The sequence below is a fragment of the Alexandromys fortis genome, unplaced genomic scaffold, assembly GCF_014885135.2.
Source record: "Alexandromys fortis isolate MF-2015 unplaced genomic scaffold, M_Fortis_MF-2015_v1.1 scaffold_57, whole genome shotgun sequence".
NCBI lineage: Eukaryota > Metazoa > Chordata > Mammalia > Rodentia > Cricetidae > Alexandromys > Alexandromys fortis.
In genome coordinates this window covers 8,009,824-8,029,659 of record NW_026067941.1, presented here as the reverse complement: position 1 = coordinate 8,029,659, position 19,836 = coordinate 8,009,824, and the positions used below count along the sequence as shown (strand labels likewise).

General features: G+C 45.1%; 1 protein-coding gene across 2 annotated transcripts in view; it reads left to right on the top strand.

Annotated features, from left to right (window-relative positions):
* Mkrn1 (makorin ring finger protein 1) overlaps positions 1–16,742 on the top strand; it is a 26,068-nt gene extending 9,326 nt beyond the window's left edge. For both annotated transcript variants that reach the window (XM_050148035.1, XM_050148036.1), the window contains exons 2-8: positions 2,449–2,577; positions 8,623–8,852; positions 9,712–9,938; positions 13,151–13,365; positions 14,109–14,219; positions 14,670–14,808; positions 15,128–16,742. In XM_050148035.1, the coding sequence (XP_050003992.1) occupies positions 2,449–2,577; positions 8,623–8,852; positions 9,712–9,938; positions 13,151–13,365; positions 14,109–14,219; positions 14,670–14,808; positions 15,128–15,337 (1,261 nt within the window). In that variant the 3' untranslated portion in view covers positions 15,338–16,742. The remainder of the gene's footprint in view (positions 1–2,448; positions 2,578–8,622; positions 8,853–9,711; positions 9,939–13,150; positions 13,366–14,108; positions 14,220–14,669; positions 14,809–15,127) is intronic.
* The last annotated feature ends 3,094 nt before the right edge of the window (positions 16,743–19,836 follow it).

Below are 19,836 nucleotides of genomic sequence, written 5' to 3'. Positions count from 1 at the left end.
TTTTTTTTTTTTTTTTTTAAAAAGCTTCATTTGCGTGTGTGTGTGTGTGTGTGTGTGTGTGTGTGAATGTTAGGGCAAGTCTTAAGAGTCAAGTTCCCCTGTGTCCATCCCTTGTATCAAACTGAGGCTATCAGTCTTAGCACCAAGTTATCTTTTCCACCCTGTTCTAGTTTTTGAGACAGTATGTGAATGCCTGCTTCCATCTCCCCAGTGCTGGGATTGTAGGCTTATACCACCACCACACTGACAAAGCACTTCCATCTTTGTTTTGGGGAGAAATTCTTGGAAGTGTGTTGCCTTTTCGTTGCCTATTGTCTGTTACATGTTGCACCATCTCATAATGTCTCAGATTTACAAAGAATGGAGTTCACAGAATGTGTCAGAAAAGGCATGTAATCACATAAAACTAAACACTTAAGTGAGCTGTGACTCAGCCATGTTTTCTTTAGCCTCATGGGATTGCAAATATAAGCCATCACATCCAGCTGTGTCTCTAACATCATTTTAGATACTTTTAATAAAAGATTTTTAAAACGTTCTACAGAGTTCAGGCCTTAAGCTTTCAGAAGATTGCACTGTAGTTGCCCAAGTTGATACCTGAGTTAGGGTAGGTTAGACCCGATACAGTTGAAATGAGGGTAGTTATGTGTGTAATTCTACTTCCTGCTGAGTTCTTATTTGTTTTGTTTTTTGAGACAGGGTTTCTCTGTCCCTGGCTGTCCTGGAACTCTGTAGACCAGGCTGGCCTCGAACTCACAGAGATCTACCTGCCTCTGCCTCTGCCTCTGCCTCTGCCTCCTTCTCCCAGGTACTGAGATTAAAGACGTGCCACCATGCGTGGGCCCTACTGAGTTCTTGTGCTTGGTTATATTATAGCCTGCAATTCTAGGGTGTAGGATCTTTGTAATTGAAACAGTTTCCAACAAGATGTGGGATTCTTTTTCTTCTGTTGTCTCTGCATTTGCAGGTAACGTGTATAGACTCAGACTCATTTGAATCCCAGGCAGCTTTTTCTTTGTTTTATTTTGTTGTGGGGTCACATGTAAGCTCACACTCTTCCACTGTGCTACATCCAGCTCTTCTGTAAGCCATTCAATATAGCCGTCAGTTCAGTGGGTTGTGGAGTCTGTCGAACTGTCTCCACTGCTGTTTCTCCCTGTGCTCTTCATATAGCTATGGCTCAAGGGTTTGGAAGAGTGCTCTGTGAGACAGACCAACCACATTTACACCCAAGAAATTGTTATCTTCCTTTGGCATGCCAAAAAGTAACCTTCATTGTCCTGCTCGTAGATCAAGGGACTAGACAAATGGACTCTGGCAGAATTAATGTGCAGATGGAGGGAGGGCTCTACAAATAACCCTTTCCACCCCTTCATCTCCAGTGCAATTTAGAATTGGACTAGGGGGCTGGAAAGACTCAGGTTCTTCCAGAGATCCTGAGTTCAGTTCCCAGGAACCACGTGGTGACTCAAAGCCATCTGTTATGAGACCTGGTGCCCTCTTCTGGCCTGCAGGCAGACATGCAGACAGAACACTGTACATAATAAAAAATCTTTTTAAAAAGAACCAGAGCCGGGCAGTGGTGGCTCATGCCTTTAATCCCAGCACTTGGGCGGGAGAGGCAGGTGGATATCTGGGAGTTCGAGACCAGCCTGGTCTATAAGAGCTAGTTCCGGGACAGGCTCTAAAGCTACAGAGAAACCCTGTCTAGAAGAACAGAACAGAACGAACGAGCGAACGAACGGAAGAAAGAATAAAAAGAAAGGAAGGAAGGAAGAAAGAAAGAATTGTACTAGGAACTGGGAAGGGCTGGTAGGGTCTCAGTTCACACATGTAGCAAATGCTCAGGTGATGGTGCTGCTGTTGCTGTTGTTGAGAAACTGCCTGTCTAGAATCCCTTAAAGTTGCCGGCCTATTTGCTTGCTTTTCACATGTGGCTTCTAATGAATTAAAATTGTTGCCTTGACAAAAGTAAAATATAAGCTGTTGCAGCCTGACACTTTCTAGTCTCTGTGGTTCCTTCTCTTTGATGTGCTTTGCAGATCATCGTGGTTAGGAGCTGAAGTTAATGGGCACTGCGAAAGAGGACAGTGGTCAGACTTGACCTTCAGTGGACAAGATAAATGTTTAAAATCTTCAAGTTGGGGAGCTGGGAAGACAGTTCAGTCAGTGATAGTGTTTGTGTGTTTGAGACCCTAGTTCACTCCCCCCCTACCCCCCAAAAAAGGAACCCTGTATAAACATCCAGCTTTTAGAGGCAGGTAGGTACCTTGATCCGTATGCTGCATCTGTGAACCCAAATGGGTATTTCTGGCCACCTGGCCTAGACTGACCTCATGTGTTAGCTGGATAGTTGTGAGCATGCCCGGAGAATGTGGTGTGGTAATGGATTCTTTTGAGAGTTGGCTTTAGTCTTCTAATCTAGTTTTCTGGTTCTTTGTCTTACAGATATTTTATGCATGGGGTTTGTAAGGAAGGAGATAACTGTCGATACTCGCATGATCTTTCCGACAGCCCATACGGTGCAGTGTGCAAGTATTTTCAAAGAGGGTGCTGTGTGTACGGAGACCGCTGCAGGTAAGGCTTCTGTTCAAGGGTGGGCTGAGGAAGAAATGAAACTAAAATACATAATCCTAGTAGCTTTGTATATATAATTCTAGTAGCATTATACAGAGCTCTCTTAAAAATGCTTATGCTTTGAAAAGTCCTTATTGGACCAGCTGTGGTGGCACATGCCTATAAACCCTGCTACTGGAGACTGGAGTTGGAGAAAAGCAAGTTTGAGGCTAGCTAGGGCTGCAGAGTCCAACCTTGACTCTGAAGGGAAAATGGACTGAGGTTATAGTGGTAGTGTGACAAAGGTCTTGTTCAGGCCCTGGGTACTGCTGAGGAAGACCAATAACATTCCTAGGAATGTTAGCACGCCGACAGAAGTCAATCTAGGAACTGCATCACATGTTAGAGTATGTTTGGAATACCGTGATTAGGTTTAATTGCTCATGGAGCAAAGTCTCCAAACTTAATCTCTTAAGTGTGGCAAAGGTGAATTTGTATGTGTTGGTCTATGCCTATTAATCCCAAGACATAGGAAACTAAGACAGGATTCTCATGGCCAGTTTGGACTGTAGTGCAAAAAACTCTCAAAACCAAAGAAACCAAAAATTAAAGCACAGTCATTGGATGTCTTGTGAGTTTGAGGCCAGCCTGGTTTACATAGTAAGTTTCTAGGCCAACCAGGACTGCACGGTGAGACCCTGTCACAAAAACTAGGAGGAAAACAGACAAAGGTTGGTGTGAGGTTTGTCCTACCGGGGCTAGTTCATTTAGTTGTCCTCTCCTGGTGAGATGGGTCTGGGCATTTGGAGCACTGCACTAGTCCTTTTCACACCCTTTGAAGTTCTGGGGATAAAGCCCAGGGCCTCATTATTCACAGCCTAAGCTCAGGAAACAACATAAGCTTAGGGAGGAGTGCTCCAGGCAGTGCTTTCCCAGAATACCTCTCAAGTATTTGCACACCAACAGGGATTCGTACTAAGCAATCTGCCATTAGGCATGGTATCGCTATCATAAGCCTGGCAACCTGATCTGTTACCATAGTGGGTTCTATGCAGAAACTTCCCAGGTTAGACGGCATCACGTGTATTATTTGTCTCCTGCTGTTAATAACTCAATGGTAGCAAGTTAATACATTTATTGTCATCTCTGGAGGCCTGTGGTCAGAATTGTTCTAGTTTAGAGACTTTAAGGGATGGCAGGGTTTTGGCCAGGGTGACTGACAGTCATCTACTGGCTTGACAGATGGGGGTCACTTGTGATGTGACTTCTGGCAGAGACATTGATTGGCTCCTTGCTAGTGGACCTTTCCCAATAGCTGCTGTAATGTCCTTGTATTGCTTTCTCCAGTGCTAGCAGTCAAAAGAGGGCTCAGCAAACGACCTAGTCTCAGGAGTCACACACACACACACACACACACACACACACACAGTCACTTTCACACAAGCCTGGACAAAGTCTGTAAGTCCAGCCACATGAAGGGAAGAGGTATTAGACTATACTGTTGGAGAAGAGTCTTGAATATGCTTGAAAAACAACATACTAGGTCAGATTTAGAGCCACTGCCACATACAGATGGATGGATGGATGGATGGATGGATGGAAGGAAGGAAGGAAGGAAAGATAGTGTGGTGGAATCTGTCAGTCTATGTAATACCAGTATCACAACCACATATAGATGGATGGACAGAAAGACACATACATGCGCACACACTGATAGTCAGCTATTAGGTTCAAATGTTTGGAAGTCAGACTTAGCTGAATTTGTAAGGCTTGGTTAAAAAGCAAGCCCCTCCCCACCAACTAATGTCCAGAAATGGATCCCTTGACATCCGAGTCTAGTGTTTAGTCTCCTGTTGCTTAAAGGAGGATATGTCAGGATGTCACACCCTGGGTTGAAGGAGCGGTTCTTTGCCGGAAAGTTTCTTTGGATCGTATAGACAAGGCTCACTGTGGGGAGTTTGGCCCTCAGTGGCTTGGGGAGGGGAATGGAATGTTGAGGATAGCAGAGAGCTGTAGGGAGTAGACCATGGGACAGAATGAGAGAATGGTGTGGCTAAGCTGAAGTACTCTACTCACCTGGAGATCAGAGGACAACTTAGAAAATCCTCCTTCCATCGTGTTGGTTCCAGAAATTGAGCTCAGGTCATCAGGCTTAGTGGTAGGTAGATGTCTTTATCCACTGAGTCATCTTGCCAGTCTCATTGAAGTTCTTTATATAAGAAGTTATACTATATTGATATAGAATATGGAAGAATCTGCAGTTTTCTTAGCATTTTTCTATCACTTAACACTCTGAAAGAACTAGCAATTTTGTTACATCCTCTTGTAATTTAGTAGCTGTAATAACAGACTCTCCTAGGGGCTCATGATTCTAGCAGATGTGAGGATCTTTATAGGCTGGATTGGCAGACTTTATCTACAGGAGGGAAAGAATGTACAGTGTTTGACTCAAGGTGTATGGTTTCTCAGGCCAAAACCAGCCATAGATAACATAAACTAATGGATACAGCAGTGTTTCAATTTGCAGCTTTATTTTGGGTGACTACAGTTTTAATTTTATGCAGCTTACATTGTGTTAAGTAATATGTCTTGAGCTGGGCAGAGTGCTGCACACCTTTAATTCCAAGCACTCTGGAGGGCGAGGCAGGTGAATAGATCCCTTGGATTCTAGGCAAGCCTGGCATACAAAGCAAGGTACCAGGACAGCTGGAGATACACAGAAACACTGTCTTGAAAAACCAGAACAAATGAAAAAAAAAGGATAGAAAATAAAATACGCCTTTTAAAACCATTTAAAAATGTCAAAGCCACCAGTCATGGTTTTATACCACGTACATTGTATTGAGTGATTTCTTGAGCTGGGTATACTGGTGTACACCTTTAATCATGGCACTCTGGATTCAGAGGCAGGTGAATAGATCTCTTCAGGTATGAGACCAGCCTGGTCTACACAGTGAGTTCCAGGACATCCAGGGCTATATAATGGGATGCCAAAGAAACAAAACCAAAATAAAATACAAAACCACCAGCACTTAGGAGGCAGAGACAAGCTGATATCTGAGTGAATTCCAGGACAGTCAGAGGGATAAAGAGAAACCCTGTCTTGAAAAACCAGAACAGGGGGGCTGGAGAGATGGCTCAGAGGTTAAGAGCATTGCCTGCTCTTCCAAAGGTCCTGAGTTCAATTCCCAGCAACCACATGGTGGCTCACAACCATCTGTAATGGGGTCTGGTGCCCTCTTCTGGCCTACAGGCATACACACAGACAGAAAATTGTATACATAATAAATAAATAAATAAATAAATAACTAAATAAATAAATAAATAAAAAAAAAAAACAGGCCTGGCGGTGGTGGTGCACACCTTTAATCCCAGCACTTGGGAGGCAGAGGTAGGCGGATCTCTTGAGTTTGAGGCCAGCCTGGTCTACAAGAGCTAGCTCTGGGACAGGCTCCAAAGCTACAGAGAAACCCTGTCTCAAAAAACAAAAAACCAATGGTCAAAGCCATTCTTCCTGGTTTTGATTATATTTACTGTGTCAGTCCGTGTTCTTCAAACATTCCCTGCATGTTTACCTTTTTAAAACAAGATTTATTTATTTTTTATTTATTTATGTATACAGTGTTCTGCCAGCATATATGCTTGCAGGCCAGAACAGGGCACCAGACCTCATTACAGATGGCTGTGAGCCACCATGTGGTTGCTGGGAATTAAACTCAGGACCTTTGAAAGAGCAGACAGTGCTCTTAACCACTGAACCATCTTTGTAACCCCCATCTTTTTCTTTCTTTCTTTCTTTCTTTCTTTCTTTCTTTCTTTCTTTCTTTCTTTCTTTCTTTCTTTCTTTCTTTCTTATTTAGTTTATTCTGTGGACAAGTATGCTTGTCTGAATGTCTTTGCGCCATTTGTCTGCCTGGTTCCATGGAGCCCTCCTGCTGGCCTTGGCTTTTCTTTCTTTGCTCTTTGTTTATCCTTCCTGGTATCTACTCAGTTTTTACTTCAGAGCATATTCTATGCAGATCTATAAGGGAATCAGTGTCTTGTTAGGTAGATTTGGTAATGTAGGTCTTATGTATTACTTTGGAGACAGTCTTGACTGTCTGGCAGTTTGTTCTGTAGACCAGGTTGTTCAGAGATCTGCCTGCCTCAGCTTCCCTAGTTCTGGGATTACAGGTGTGCACGGACACACTGGGCCTGTCTTACATGCATTTGTAGTCGTTCTATTTATTCTTCTTTTTAATTTTGAATTTATTGTGTATGTAGCATCTGCCTGTATCCCTGCAGGCCAGAAGAGGGCACCAGATCTCATTACAGATGGTTGTGAGCCACCATGTGGTTGCTGGGAATTGAACTCAGGACCTCTGGAAGAACAGTCAGTTCTCTTAACCTCTGGGCCATCTCTCAGCCCCATTCTATTTATTCTTGAATATAATCTCATAACAAAGGCTTTTGGGTTTGCTTATTTGGATTTTCTCTTTGGGTTTGTTTGTTTGTTTGGTTTTTTCAAGACAGGGTTTTTCTGTAACAGTCCTAGCTGTCCTGGAACTAGCTCTGTAGATCAGGCTGGCCTCAAACTCACTGAGATCTGCCTGCCTCTGCCTCCTGAGTGCTGGAATTAAAGGTATGTGCCATCACTGCCCGGATTTCTCCATTTTTTTGAGACCTCCAAAGTGGTGGCAGAGGCACTTGCTTGATACCCTGCTTAACTGGTATCCATGTCAACAGTCTCCTTTCGTAAAGAGACCTTACATCATTTGTACTGATTTTACAGTAAATTACACAAGTTCCTAGTACTTGGTAGATTTACTACCAGCTAGTGAGAAAAAAATGTTAATTGCTTGAACATGTTTGCTTAACTTTCTTTTAGTCTTTTTTTTTTTTAAGGGGGGTAGGAGGTAGAATTCAATTTGTAGTCTAAATTGGCTTCAAATTTGTAAGAATCCTCCTTCCTTAGCTGATCAAGTTCTAGGATTATGCAGAGGTACCCCTTTTTAAATTTTGTTTTGAGGGGCTGAAGAGATGGCTCAGTGGTTATAAGCATCTGGCTGCTCTTCCAGAGATCCCGAGTTCAATTCCCAGCACCCATGAGAGCTCACAACCATCTGTAATTCCAGTCCTAGAGGATCTGACACCCTCCATACAGACAGATGCAGTAAAATACCACACATAAAAGTCATTTATAAAAATTTTGTTGAGGCAGTGTCTCTGCAAGTTTCCTAGGTTGGTCTCAAACATGGAATCCTCCTGCCTCAGTCTTCCAGATAGCTGACCCTCTGGTTGTACTTGACCTTGTAAAGTTTGCTAAATCTTGCTCTCAAGCCTTGATCAACATTATGAGCCGGGCGATGGTGGCGCGAGCCTTTAATCCCAGCACTTGAGAGGCAGAGGCAGGGTGATCTCTGAGTTCGAGGCCAGCCTGGTCTACAAGAGCTAGTTCCAGGACAGGCTCCAAAACCACAGAGAAACCCTGACTTGAAAAACAAAAAAACAAAAAAAAAAACAAAAAAAAAAAAATTATGACATCACAGTGAGGCTTTCGAAACACACAGCCATGGGCTCCATTTCCAACTGAAGCCCAGTACTTGCTCAGGTACACAAGATGGGTTCAATCCACAGCACTACAGGGTTGAAAATCAGGCCAGGTATGTTGATATGCCTGTAGTCCCAGCATTTGAGATGCTATGGCAGAAGGGTCTGTGCATTTGAAGCCAACATGAGCTAAATAATCATGAGGCTAGCCTGAGTTACATAGACAAACCATCTCTGAAAGTTACCTGGGACTGGAAAGATGCTCAGCAGTTAAGAACACTGACTCTTGGAGAGAACCTGCGTTTGGATCCCAGCACTCTCACTGGGCAGTGCACAACTGCCTGTTCCTCTGGCCCTAGGATCTACATGTGTCTTTGAGTCTCTGTGTACACGCACACACTTTGGTTCACATGCATACACGTGAGTCCATCTTGACAAGCTCTAGCTGCTTCCAGTCATGTTTATGTTCACACTGACATTTGAAGAGTCCGGGGACTCTGTAGGTGGACAGTAACTGCTTCCTTTTGTGTGTGTCAGATACGAGCACAGCAAGCCACTGAAACAGGAGGAAGTGACTGCAACAGACCTGAGTGCAAAACCATCCCTTGCTGCTTCCTCAAGTCTCTCTCCGGGACTTGGAGCACTTGCTGAAATGAATCCAGGCGAAGCTGAGTCAAGAAACCCAAACTTTGCAGCTGTAGGAGCAGGTTCAGAGGACTGGGTGAATGCCGTTGAGTTTGTACCCGGGCAGCCTTATTGTGGCCGTAGTAAGTATTGTGAGGATCCTGTAAGATGCAATCAAAGGGCTAAGTGACAGGCCACCTCGCCTCAGTTCAGCTTCCTGTTTCCAGTGTTTGCTGCGTTTAACCTACTGTCAACACTTTAGATTGGGTTATCTAAGAGAGATGAAGTAAAAGAATTTTTTTGAACTCTAATAAAACTTAATTCATGTTTAAAAACTGCAATGCCTCCTAATGCTGTCCCCCGCTGCTCCTGGTGGTGCTGAGATCAAACCCTGGGCTTTGCACACGCTAGACAAATGCTTTACTATTGAGCTAACACTCAGCCCACCACCAGTCCTTTATTTGGTGTGGTTTTTTGACACAGGGTCTCTATGGTAGTTCAGATTCCTCAGATAGTGAAGGATGACCTTGAACTCCTGATTCTCCTGATCCATTCTACCCCACTAACCAATACCTACTAATATTAAGAAATTTACATGCAGAACCAGGCTTGGTGCCACACACCTGTAATACCAGTTTTGGAGAGGTTGGGGTGGGAGGATTAAGTTCAAGGCCAGCCTATGGTTATTGGGGGGAGGGGGCAGAGAAAATGGAGCTGGGGGTATATACCTGTAAGTCCATCAGTTGATGTTTTGAAATAGGCAGACAGCAAGTTCTAAGCCAGCCTGGACTGTATAACCCTGTCTCAAAAAACTAAGGGGACAGAGAAAACCTGTCTTGAAAAACCAAAATTAGGGTTTGGGGAGAAAGTGGAAATTGAGTAGTCTGACTTTAGGTTTCACTGAAGTGGGTCTCTGATACCGTACAGTTGTAGTTCTGTTACCTTAGTTCATATTTGTGCCTTGTGTATTTGGACCTTTACTACCATCTTAAACATTTTCAGCTGCCCCTTCCTGCACTGAAGTACCCCTGCAGGGCTCAGTGACCAAGGAAGAGTCAGAGAAGGAGCCAGCTGCGGTGGAGACAAAGAAGCAGCTTTGCCCCTATGCTGCAGTGGGAGAGTGTCGCTATGGGGAAAACTGTGTGTATCTCCACGGAGACTGCTGTGACATGTGTGGCCTACAGGTCCTGCACCCAGTGGATGCTGCCCAGAGGTCACAACACATAAAAGTAAGTCTGAGGAATTCTAAGTGTTGATGTACCCGTGTGATCCCGGCATTGTGGAGGCCAAGGGCAAGAGGGTCTGAAGAGAGGGGCTCTAGCAATGCTCTCTTTCCTAAAGAATTCTGTTTCTAGAACCTCTGACTATGGGTTTTTAGAAGGTGTGGGGTTTTTTGTTTGTTTGTTAATTTGTTTTTTTTCAGGACAGGGTTTCTCTAGCTTTGGAGCTTGTCCTGGAATTCGCTCTGTAGTTGGCCTCCTGCCTCTGCCTCCCGAGTGTTGGGATTAAAGGTGTGCGCCGCCACCACCTGGTTTGCTTTGTTTTACTCATCCTTTTTTACTAATACTTTTTCTGAGATTTATAATTACTATAGTTCTTTTGTAATGCATATTTCATTTCTTTTTAATATATTCATAATAATTCTTCAGTCATTACCATAATTCTAAAGTCATTTTCATCCCCAAAGAAACCTTAAACCCACTGAGTTGTCAGCCTCTGCTCTATTTTCCTGGCAACAGTGGATCTGCCTTGTTTCTCTGGATGCTTTGCCAATTCTAGATTATGTAGCTGAATCATTTAGTATATATAACCTTCAGTGACTGCTCCTCATTTAGCAGGAAGGTTTTCCCTGTTGGAGTGTGTATCAGTACTTCATTTTGTGGTTGCGTACTGGGTGTGTGATTTACACATTTGTTTACCTGGTATGTTTCCAGGTGTGTCCATGGAGGCCAGAGGTTAACATTGGGTCTTCCTCTCGTTCTCTCCATTAATTTTTGAGGCAAGGTCTCTGCCTTAGTCTGGAGCTCTCCAATTAGATGACCTGTCTTTTCATCTCCATGCTTCTGTGCTGTCTCTGGCTTTCACGTGCAGACTGAGTCCAAACCTGGGAGCCTACGCTTGTATGTACTGACTGAGTAGTCCTCCCGACCCCAATCCTGTGTTTTTCTATTTAGATGGTTTCATCTTTATACAGATTTCTCTTTTTTTTCCTTAAACTTTTTATTAGGTGTGACTGCTATGACACTATGAACAATTCTGTTCTGTGTTTTATCTTAGACTTTTACATCAATTACATTAATTAGCATAGTGGAGAGGGTTGCATGTCAGCACACATGTATAGAGGTCGAAGGACAACTTGGATGAACTAAGTGGAGCCCAGAGGTTGAATTTATCCAGTCAGGCCTGGCAGTAGATGCAGATCTACTAAGCTGTATATCAGGCTGATCCTGCTGTGGTTATCCTTTGGAAGTAGTCACTGGGTCAGCTGACAGTTCTGCTTAGCACTTTGAGTACCTGGCTGGCTTTTTTTTTGTTTTTTTTTCTTTTTTAGTTTTTCAAGACAGTGTTTTGCTGTAGTTTTGGAGCCTGTCCTGGAACTAGCTCTTGTAGACCAGGCTGGCTTCGAACTCACAGAGATCTGCCTGCCTCTGCCTCATGAGTGCTGGGATTAAAGGCATGCGCCACCACTGCCCAGCCTGGCTGGCTTTGATTTGTCATTTTATGTGTATGGGTGTTGAGTGTGTGTGTTTGTCGGTTCACCACATGCACAGTGTTAACAGAAGCCAGAAGAAGGTGTCAGATCCCCTGGAACAAGAGCTATGGAGCTGCCTTTGTTTTGAGAACTGAACCAGGTCCTTTGCAGGAGCACTCGGTACTCTTAAATGCCAAGGCGTCTCTCAGCCCCGCACTCAGCTTTCTTACTTCATGTGTGCTCACACATGCCACACCTTTGTAGAAGTCAGAGGACAGTTGTGTGGGTTGCTAGGCTTGAGTGGCCAGTGCCCTATTTGATAACAGCATTATTCATACAGTCTCTGGGGATGGGTGCTGAGAATTCAGCAGTACAATAACTGGTAACCTTGGAAAGAGAGTCCATCAAGCTAGTCTCAAAGCCACAGAATTGGCAGACCACAGAATAATGGTTGCCCACATACGAGTAACTATTAGGATGGGCTTATGAAGAATAACGAGCACATTCTGATAATAAGGGTAGAGAGGTAGCTTAGCCTTGTTGAGGGTACTTGAGTTAATTCCTGGCACCCACATCTGGTGACTCACAGCCATCTGTAACTGCAGGCCAGGGAGACCCAACTCCTGGCTTTTGGCACCTGTAGTCACTTGCGCATGTGCACACCCACACACCCACACCTAAATAATTTTAAAAAAAAAACCCTTTATTAAATGATAAGTATTATATTTCTCTGAAAGTACCAATGATTATCTAATTGCATGTAAATGGGTGAATTGTGTGGTGTGAATATTCTCAGTAAAGTTTTTAGTGTTTTAATTTTTTAGGGACAATGTCTTTTGGTATTGCCCTTAATGACCTGGTTGGAACAACTCATTGCATAGACAAGGTTGGCTGAACCTCACATTTGTGGGATTCTTTCTGCTTCTGCATCCTGAATATTGGGGATCGCAAGTGTGTGCCACTGAGACTGCCCTCCTTTACAGGGATAAGGAAATAATGTTCCTGCATAATTGTGACCTAGTACTGTGTGCATCTTTTGTTGCTTCGTTTTTTGGTTTTTCAGGACAAGGTTTCTTTGTATAATGGCCTTAGCTGTCCTGTAGACCAGGCTGGCATCATCAACTCATAGACACCCACCTGCCTCTGCCTCCCAAGTGCTAGGATTAAAGGCATGCACCACTACTGCCCTAGTACTGTTCATCATTTTGTTCTTGTTTGCTTTTGTTTTTTGATTCAGGGTCCCTCTACATAGCCCTGACTGTCCTGGAACTTGGAATGTAGACCAGGCTGTTATCCGACTCAGATCTGCCTGCCTTTGCTCCACGGGTGAAGGGATTACAGGTGTATGCCACCACACCGTGTATCCTTTGTCTCATGTAGCATGGGTTTAACCTATAGAACTCTTGCCCTTTCTGCCTTCACCTCCCAAGTGTTTAACAATCTTGACAGATTTGAAATGAAGGTTTTAGTCCTAGTTTTTCTATTTTCCATCCAGAAACTGAAACATCTATGGAATTGGTAGGGAATTGGTAGGGTCTTTGGGGGCAAACTGTGGGTACCGAGCTTTACAGGTCTGGGTAAAGGGAATTGAATAATCTTTTCGGATCTCAGAAGTTGACCCCACAGTGGCTGCCTGGACCTGTGCTTGTTAACAAATCCTTCTTCCAGGTCAGACTAGAGATAGGCAGGACAGGCGACCTGACTGAGCACTGCAGCAGCCTGACTGCCTCTGTCTCTCCCTTCTTGCAGTCTTGCATTGAGGCCCATGAGAAGGACATGGAGCTCTCTTTTGCTGTGCAGCGCAGCAAGGACATGGTATGTGGGATCTGCATGGAGGTGGTCTATGAGAAAGCCAACCCCAGCGAGCGCCGCTTTGGGATCCTGTCCAACTGCAACCATACCTACTGTCTCAAGTGTATCCGCAAATGGAGAAGTGCTAAGCAATTTGAAAGCAAGATCATAAAGTGAGACTCCTCCCCAATCTTCGTTTGTGCTTTCTATTTTCGGGAAGAATTTAGTATCTTGTGCCAACTTCCAACCAGAAGGACCACATTTAAATGCATGTATTTTATCGTGAACCTGGGCGTTCTAATTGGGATTTCTTCTTTGTACTTCAGCTAGCTGCTAGTTTAGTTCGTCTGTCTCTTATTTAAATGAGGAAACCCTGTGTATCAGTTAGTAGACTCTTCAGTGTTTTTGAGGAGATTGTTTAATGGATTCGACAGTTAGAGTTCGTGAACAAACGTATCTAGCTCTGAATGTATGTTTCTTGGCCTTTTACATTTTCCACTTTCCATTCATTAAGCTAGCCAATAATCCACCATCCTTTAAAAACTGTTCTCATAACTGAACAAAAGCCACACAATCCAAACAGAGCAAAGTTACAAGAAATAAATTTATTTAAACGAAAGAAGGAGTCTGTGTGAAATGTCTTTTTTGTTTTTTGTTTTTTCCCCCTTTGGTTTTTTTTTTTTTTTTTTTAAACTTAAGTTTTGTTTTTGTTTTTTGAACTGGCTAGCCATTGAGTTGATTTATGAAGTTTGTCTTTTCTCCAAAGAAAGGGTCAGTTGTGACTTTGTGGAAGCCCTTTCTGAAAATGCTCACGTTCTGGTCAGTGTCTCTAAGTCTCGGTGACACACCAGGGTGTGTCTTGAAGTGCGGGCCTAGAGAGGGGACCGTGCATTGCAGCCTGTTCATTGTTTCCCAGGTCCTGCCCCGAATGCCGGATCACATCTAACTTTGTCATTCCAAGTGAGTACTGGGTGGAGGAGAAAGAAGAGAAGCAGAAACTCATTCAGAAATACAAGGAGGCCATGAGGTATGAGCAGCCTGGCTCCCTTGGCTAGAGCAGCGCTGCGCTCTGCTCCTAGCCCCCCTCCTTTTCTTGACCTCCCAGGCTGCTTCCTTTCGTCACCCATCACTGCTTACCCAGTTTGTCTCTTGCTTTTAACACATTCCGTGGGTGTCTGCCGAGGGACTATTCCAAGGAAGTGTCCTAGCTGAAGCCTAGCTCATTCCGGGTCTTAAGAGTTGCCCGATGAGTTCCCGTGTACTGGGATTCCAGAGGGTTTTCACTTGGTGTTAGTGCTGGCAAGCCGTATACCTTTGTTTAAGGAGGGATGTTTCTCGCCAGTGTTAGAGCATACTAGAGCATACGTTTCTAAGAACACGTCTTGGGGGGCTCTGCAATCTTGGTTCTGCCTCAGTGATAAGTCAATGCAGGCCTGAAGTCCACTGTGAATAAGGGTTGCGATATTTTCCTTTCCAGCAACAAGGCGTGCAGGTATTTTGATGAAGGACGTGGGAGCTGCCCATTTGGAGGGAACTGTTTTTACAAGCATGCGTACCCTGATGGCCGTAGAGAGGAGCCACAGAGACAGAAAGTGGGAACATCAAGCAGATACCGGGTAACTCTCAACTGTTTTTCTAAACGAGGGGAAATGCCACACTGTCAGTTGAGCCCTGCACATACTGGGGTAGGGGAAGAATGACACTCAGGTCCGGGAGGGAGGCCAGAGTGAAGGAGTCGAACCTCAGAAAGCCGGGAGGGGTAGGAGAGGAGAGCGCTCAAAGCCCTAAGTCTAACTAGCCAGAGGGAGGCATTGGTAAGGTGGACTAACAGGAGTCTGGTTCGCTGTGCCCTCTGGTCACACAGTTGCCTCATAAGCAACAGGACAGAAGCCACTGCTCGACAGTGCCACCCTATCATGGCCTTGTTTCTTACAGGCCCAACGAAGGAGCCACTTCTGGGAGCTCATTGAGGAGAGAGAGAACAACCCCTTTGACAACGACGAAGAGGAGGTTGTCACCTTTGAGCTGGGCGAGATGTTGCTTATGCTTTTGGCTGCAGGTGGGGACGACGAGCTGACAGACTCTGAGGACGAGTGGGACTTGTTTCACGATGAGCTGGAGGATTTTTATGACTTGGATCTATAGCAGCTTTGCGTGGCGTGGGAACTGGTCTGCGGAGCCTCAGGCAGTAGCTGTCCCCTGTGCTGTGTGGCAGTGCGCGTGGCTCTCCCAGGCAGGCCCTCCAACTCCAGGTGCTGTCCCATCACTCCCCAGGGCCTGCTCCTCTACCCTCACCTTCCCCCAAGAGTGTGTTGTTTTCTGTTTCAAAAAGTTACAAAAATAAATCTTCAAGTTAGTTTTTTTGTAACATGAATTTAACTGTCAGACAGTTAGTGTAGGTTTGTTGCGCCATCTGTTTTCAGTCAGGTTGTGTTCACGGATTTTGCACACTCGATTTGAGACCCCAAGTTCAAAGGAAGAAGCACTGAGTATGCTTTGGGGGTCCAAGGATAGGGGCAATTGGGAAAAAAGGGACCTGAGACGGCAAGTTGCTCTCTGCACTAGATTAGGAGGGCTCCTGGAGGTTCCTGTGAGAGCTGCACCTTGGTGGTTTACGTCTGTTCCCTGCCCTGGAATCCCCATCACCCGTGCTTGTCCTGTGGTTTGGGGCTCTTGTTTAATTGCACACAAGAAATACTACTGAGTAACCAGAACCAGGTGCAAACGTGTTAAGGCTAACGTGAGAAAATGTAAGAACACAAGGATGCGGTGGCGGTCCATCAATGCAGAGGTGGCAGGTAACTCCCGAGGATCAGTGGACTTGGTGTTGAGCGTGATCGAGCATGTGAGCAGCTTCTCATCTGTGCATAGGTGCAGTATTCTTAGCCTTAGTGAACAGATGGATTAGTGGTTTCAGCCGTGTGTGACGGGTAGATCGTAAAGGACCAAGAGTGTGTCAGTAGTTGGTAACATAGCAGTGCTAGTAGCTCTGTCTGTATGCTAGAGACATGGATCAGCCATAGAGGGTAAGTGACCTGCTTGTCCCCTTAGCGGCACAAGCTGGGTCTTGGACACACCATTGTATTGAATATTTTATGGTCTAGCCTTTTCAGTTGAGGCGCTTTTTGGAAAAACCTTTGTCCTCGTTTGAGGGTTCTGTTGTTTGGATCTGTGTTTGTTTTGTGGGTATCTGCCTCGTTTCCATCATTGAAAGTAGACAGGTGAATTCCACAATGAGGTGTTGATGATACTAGAAGAATTCTTCGCTGTAGTAATAACCCCTCTCACTAAAGGAAGGGGTGGGCATGGCTACCCGCAAGACAAGCAGAAGCTAAGTCGCTAGAATCCCTTGCTGGGATTTCACCTTTGCTGTTTGTTGCTGTTTCCGGAAATATCTTGATGCTCGGATTTGTCCCTCTGCCTTGCTTCCCCGGGATCCACCCGTTCTTTCACTTAAGAAAAGCAAGTCATCATTGCAGAGGTCTCTGTATTTTGCAGCTGCCCTTTTGTAAGAAGCACTTTTCCCAAATAAAACAATTTAAAAAAATTGCCTTCTTGCTTTTCTAATGACCTGTTTTCAAAACCACAGATAACTGTCAGCTTCCCAGTCTCGGCCGTCTAGATTGGCTGGGAAAAGTGGGTCTCCTTTTTTTAAGTCGCCTCGCGCCCTGAGAACCTGAAGGCACCTGTGTGCTGGCTGCCATCACCCAGCTGTCTACTCTTGTAGGATCCGCAAAGTCATCTCCCTCCTGGTACCTTGTGCTTGTAGCGGAGCCTGGGTCGGGCTCCTAAGTAAGACCATCCGGAGGGTTGGGAATTTGAAGTGGTTCGTTGTTTGGGGTTTTTTTGTTTCTTCGAGGCAGGATTTCTTTGTGTAACAGCTCTGGTTGTCCTGGAACTCACTCTGTAGAGCCAACTGACTTCGAACATCAGACATCTGCCTGCCTCTGCCTCCAGAATGCTGGGATCAAAAGCGAGCACCACCACTGCCTGCCGCATGGGTGTTTTGCTTGCATTTATATCTGTGAGCCAGTGTGGGTGCTGGGAATTGCACCCAGGTCCTCTGGAAGAACATCGCTCCAGCCTCACTGTGTCACCTTGACTCGCTCAGAACTCCGATGTCTCTGCCTCCAGAGTGCCACCATTCCCAGTTTGCCAAGACAGTGTCTCGTGGATCCCAGTGTTGTCGGGTGGCTTTGAACTAGATCCTGGTCCTCTTCCCTGTGCACCCAAACACCACTCTACACAGTTATGCAGGATTTGACTGAACCCACGGCTGTGATGCTAGGCACAACTGACATCCAATTAACTTTTGAGGCAAGGCCTCCTTGTCCTGGAGGTGATACTCCTTCAATTTTTCTTTTAATTTTTAGATGTATTTATTGTATGTGTGAAGGTTTGGCCTGAATATCCATATATATGTCTGGTACCTGCAGAGGTCAGAAGATGGTGGGGTTATTGGATCCCCTGGAAGTGGAGTTAAAGGTGGGTTGCTGGGACTTGAACCCAGTACTCTGCAAGAAAATAACAGCCATGGGACACCTCATTTTGTTGGAGAACGGATCTCACTGGAGCTCATGTAGGCTGGACTACCCTTGGCAGAGTACTGCCTAGCTCGGTCTCACAAGTAAAGGTGTGTGCCACCATGGCTAATAGTTATTTAAAATGAAGGTGCTAGGAATCGAACCTGGGTACATGGAAGAGCGGCCTAGTGCTTTTACCCACTGAGCCATCTCTCCAGCTCCATTGTACCTCAACATTATTTTCCAGCACACAGCCAATGTCTCTAGCCCACCTTCACATACCCCATTTTTTTTTAAAGGCTAAAGTTCAGGGATGGAGAGATGCCTCAGTGGTTAGCACGTTATTCCCTTTGGTTCCCAGCTCCCATGGTGGGCAGGTTATAACTGCCTGTACTTGCAGCTCCAGGGCCATGGACAGCTGTACTCAGTGTACACTAACCCACATACAGATACAAACGCATAAGTAAAATCATGAGGGGGCTGGAGGTCCTGAGTTCAATTCCCAGCCCCCACATGGTGGCTCTCAACCATCTGTAATCTGGTGCCCTCTTCTGATCTGCAGGCAGACAGAACACCTTTAAAAAAATTCAGTCTCCAGTACCATAAAAGAAAATGCTTAGTGAAAAGGCACGAAGACTCTAGCAGAGGTCTGGAGGTGGGAGGGGGGGGCTTGATGATTGAGGTAGGTGGAGGTATGGGACATTTTAACCATTGCTGCTCTCCAGCTTCTCATTCTTGCGGCCTTAGACTGAGGAACGAGTTAAGTTGATAAGCGTGAAGTTGGCGGACATTTGGTCACACTGAGTCACGAGTTTGCATTTGTTGCCCTGCTGCCCAGCAGCTGAGACCCAAAGGAACGACACAGACCATAATATTTAAATCACTGCTTGGCCAATCACTTAAGTGTATTGCTAGCTAGCTCTTCCATCTAGTATTAACCCATTTCCAGTATATGTTACCACGAAGTTTATGGCCTACTGGCAAGGTTCTGACATCTGTCTCCGGTGGGGCTCCATGGCTTCTCAACTCCGCCTCCTCTCTCCCAGCATTCTGCCTATTTTCCCCCCTAGCTAAGTTCTGCTCTGCGTTTATCAGGCCAAGCCAGTTTTCTTTACTAATTAACCAGTCGTATTCATAGCATACAGCTAAGTTGGCAGCTAGTTCCAGAAAGTAATCATAGCCTCAGAGGGCACCTGGGCACTGGAAGGCGTGGGAAGCATTTGGAGTGACTTTTTTTGTTTTGATGAGCAGAAGGGCGCTCGCTGGGAGACACCATCAAGAAGAGAAGCTTAGGTAGTTGCTACTCAACCTCTGAGCTAACAGGTTTTCACTACACCCTTTGAATCCTAAGTCTTATTTATAGAGATTTAAGTTAGAGCTACCTTTAGCAGGCAGAGTGCCTGCCTTTCGGAAACAGAATTCCCACCCGGGTGTGGCCTGTGCACCTGTGCCTGCTGCCAGAGAAGCAGGCTGGTAACTGCGGAGTCGGAATTGTTGGCTGAAATAGCAGTAGATTCAGGTGCAGCCACTGTATTGAAGTTAAACAATACTTGTGTGTAGTACTCCTATGTCACACACAAATCGTGTAGCTTCAGTCAGAAACCAAGGTCCTTATCTGACTAAATCCCCCTTTTCCATGGCGGTAAGTTTTGTGGAAAGCGGTTATGCCCCCACCCTCACTCATGAAGAGAATGCCCAATTGGGACGTGGAACTATGGGAACAAAAGCTGGGTTTGATAGTTGCCAAGGTTACAGAATGAAGTCTTGTCTCAAAGTGAAAACCTGTAGCCAAAAGGAAACCAGATTGGAGAAAGGAGTCCACCATTAAGAGAATTTGTTCTTGATAACCTGGGTTCAGTTCTAATCCACTCCATGGTGGCTCTTCACCATCCCTAATTAGTTTTTGGAAACCAAACACCCTCTTCTGATCTTGTCAAGCCCCTGTCACACACAAGGCACACAGACGTACATACATGTAGGCAAAACACTTTGACATGACAGTTCTGTATTCTGGGCAGATGCTTAACAAACGGGTCAAAGTCAGTGTGGTAAGCAACCTGCTTTGAGAAATCAGAATGTCTGTTGACCTTCAAATTTCTAGAGACTATCCAGGGGTTTTTT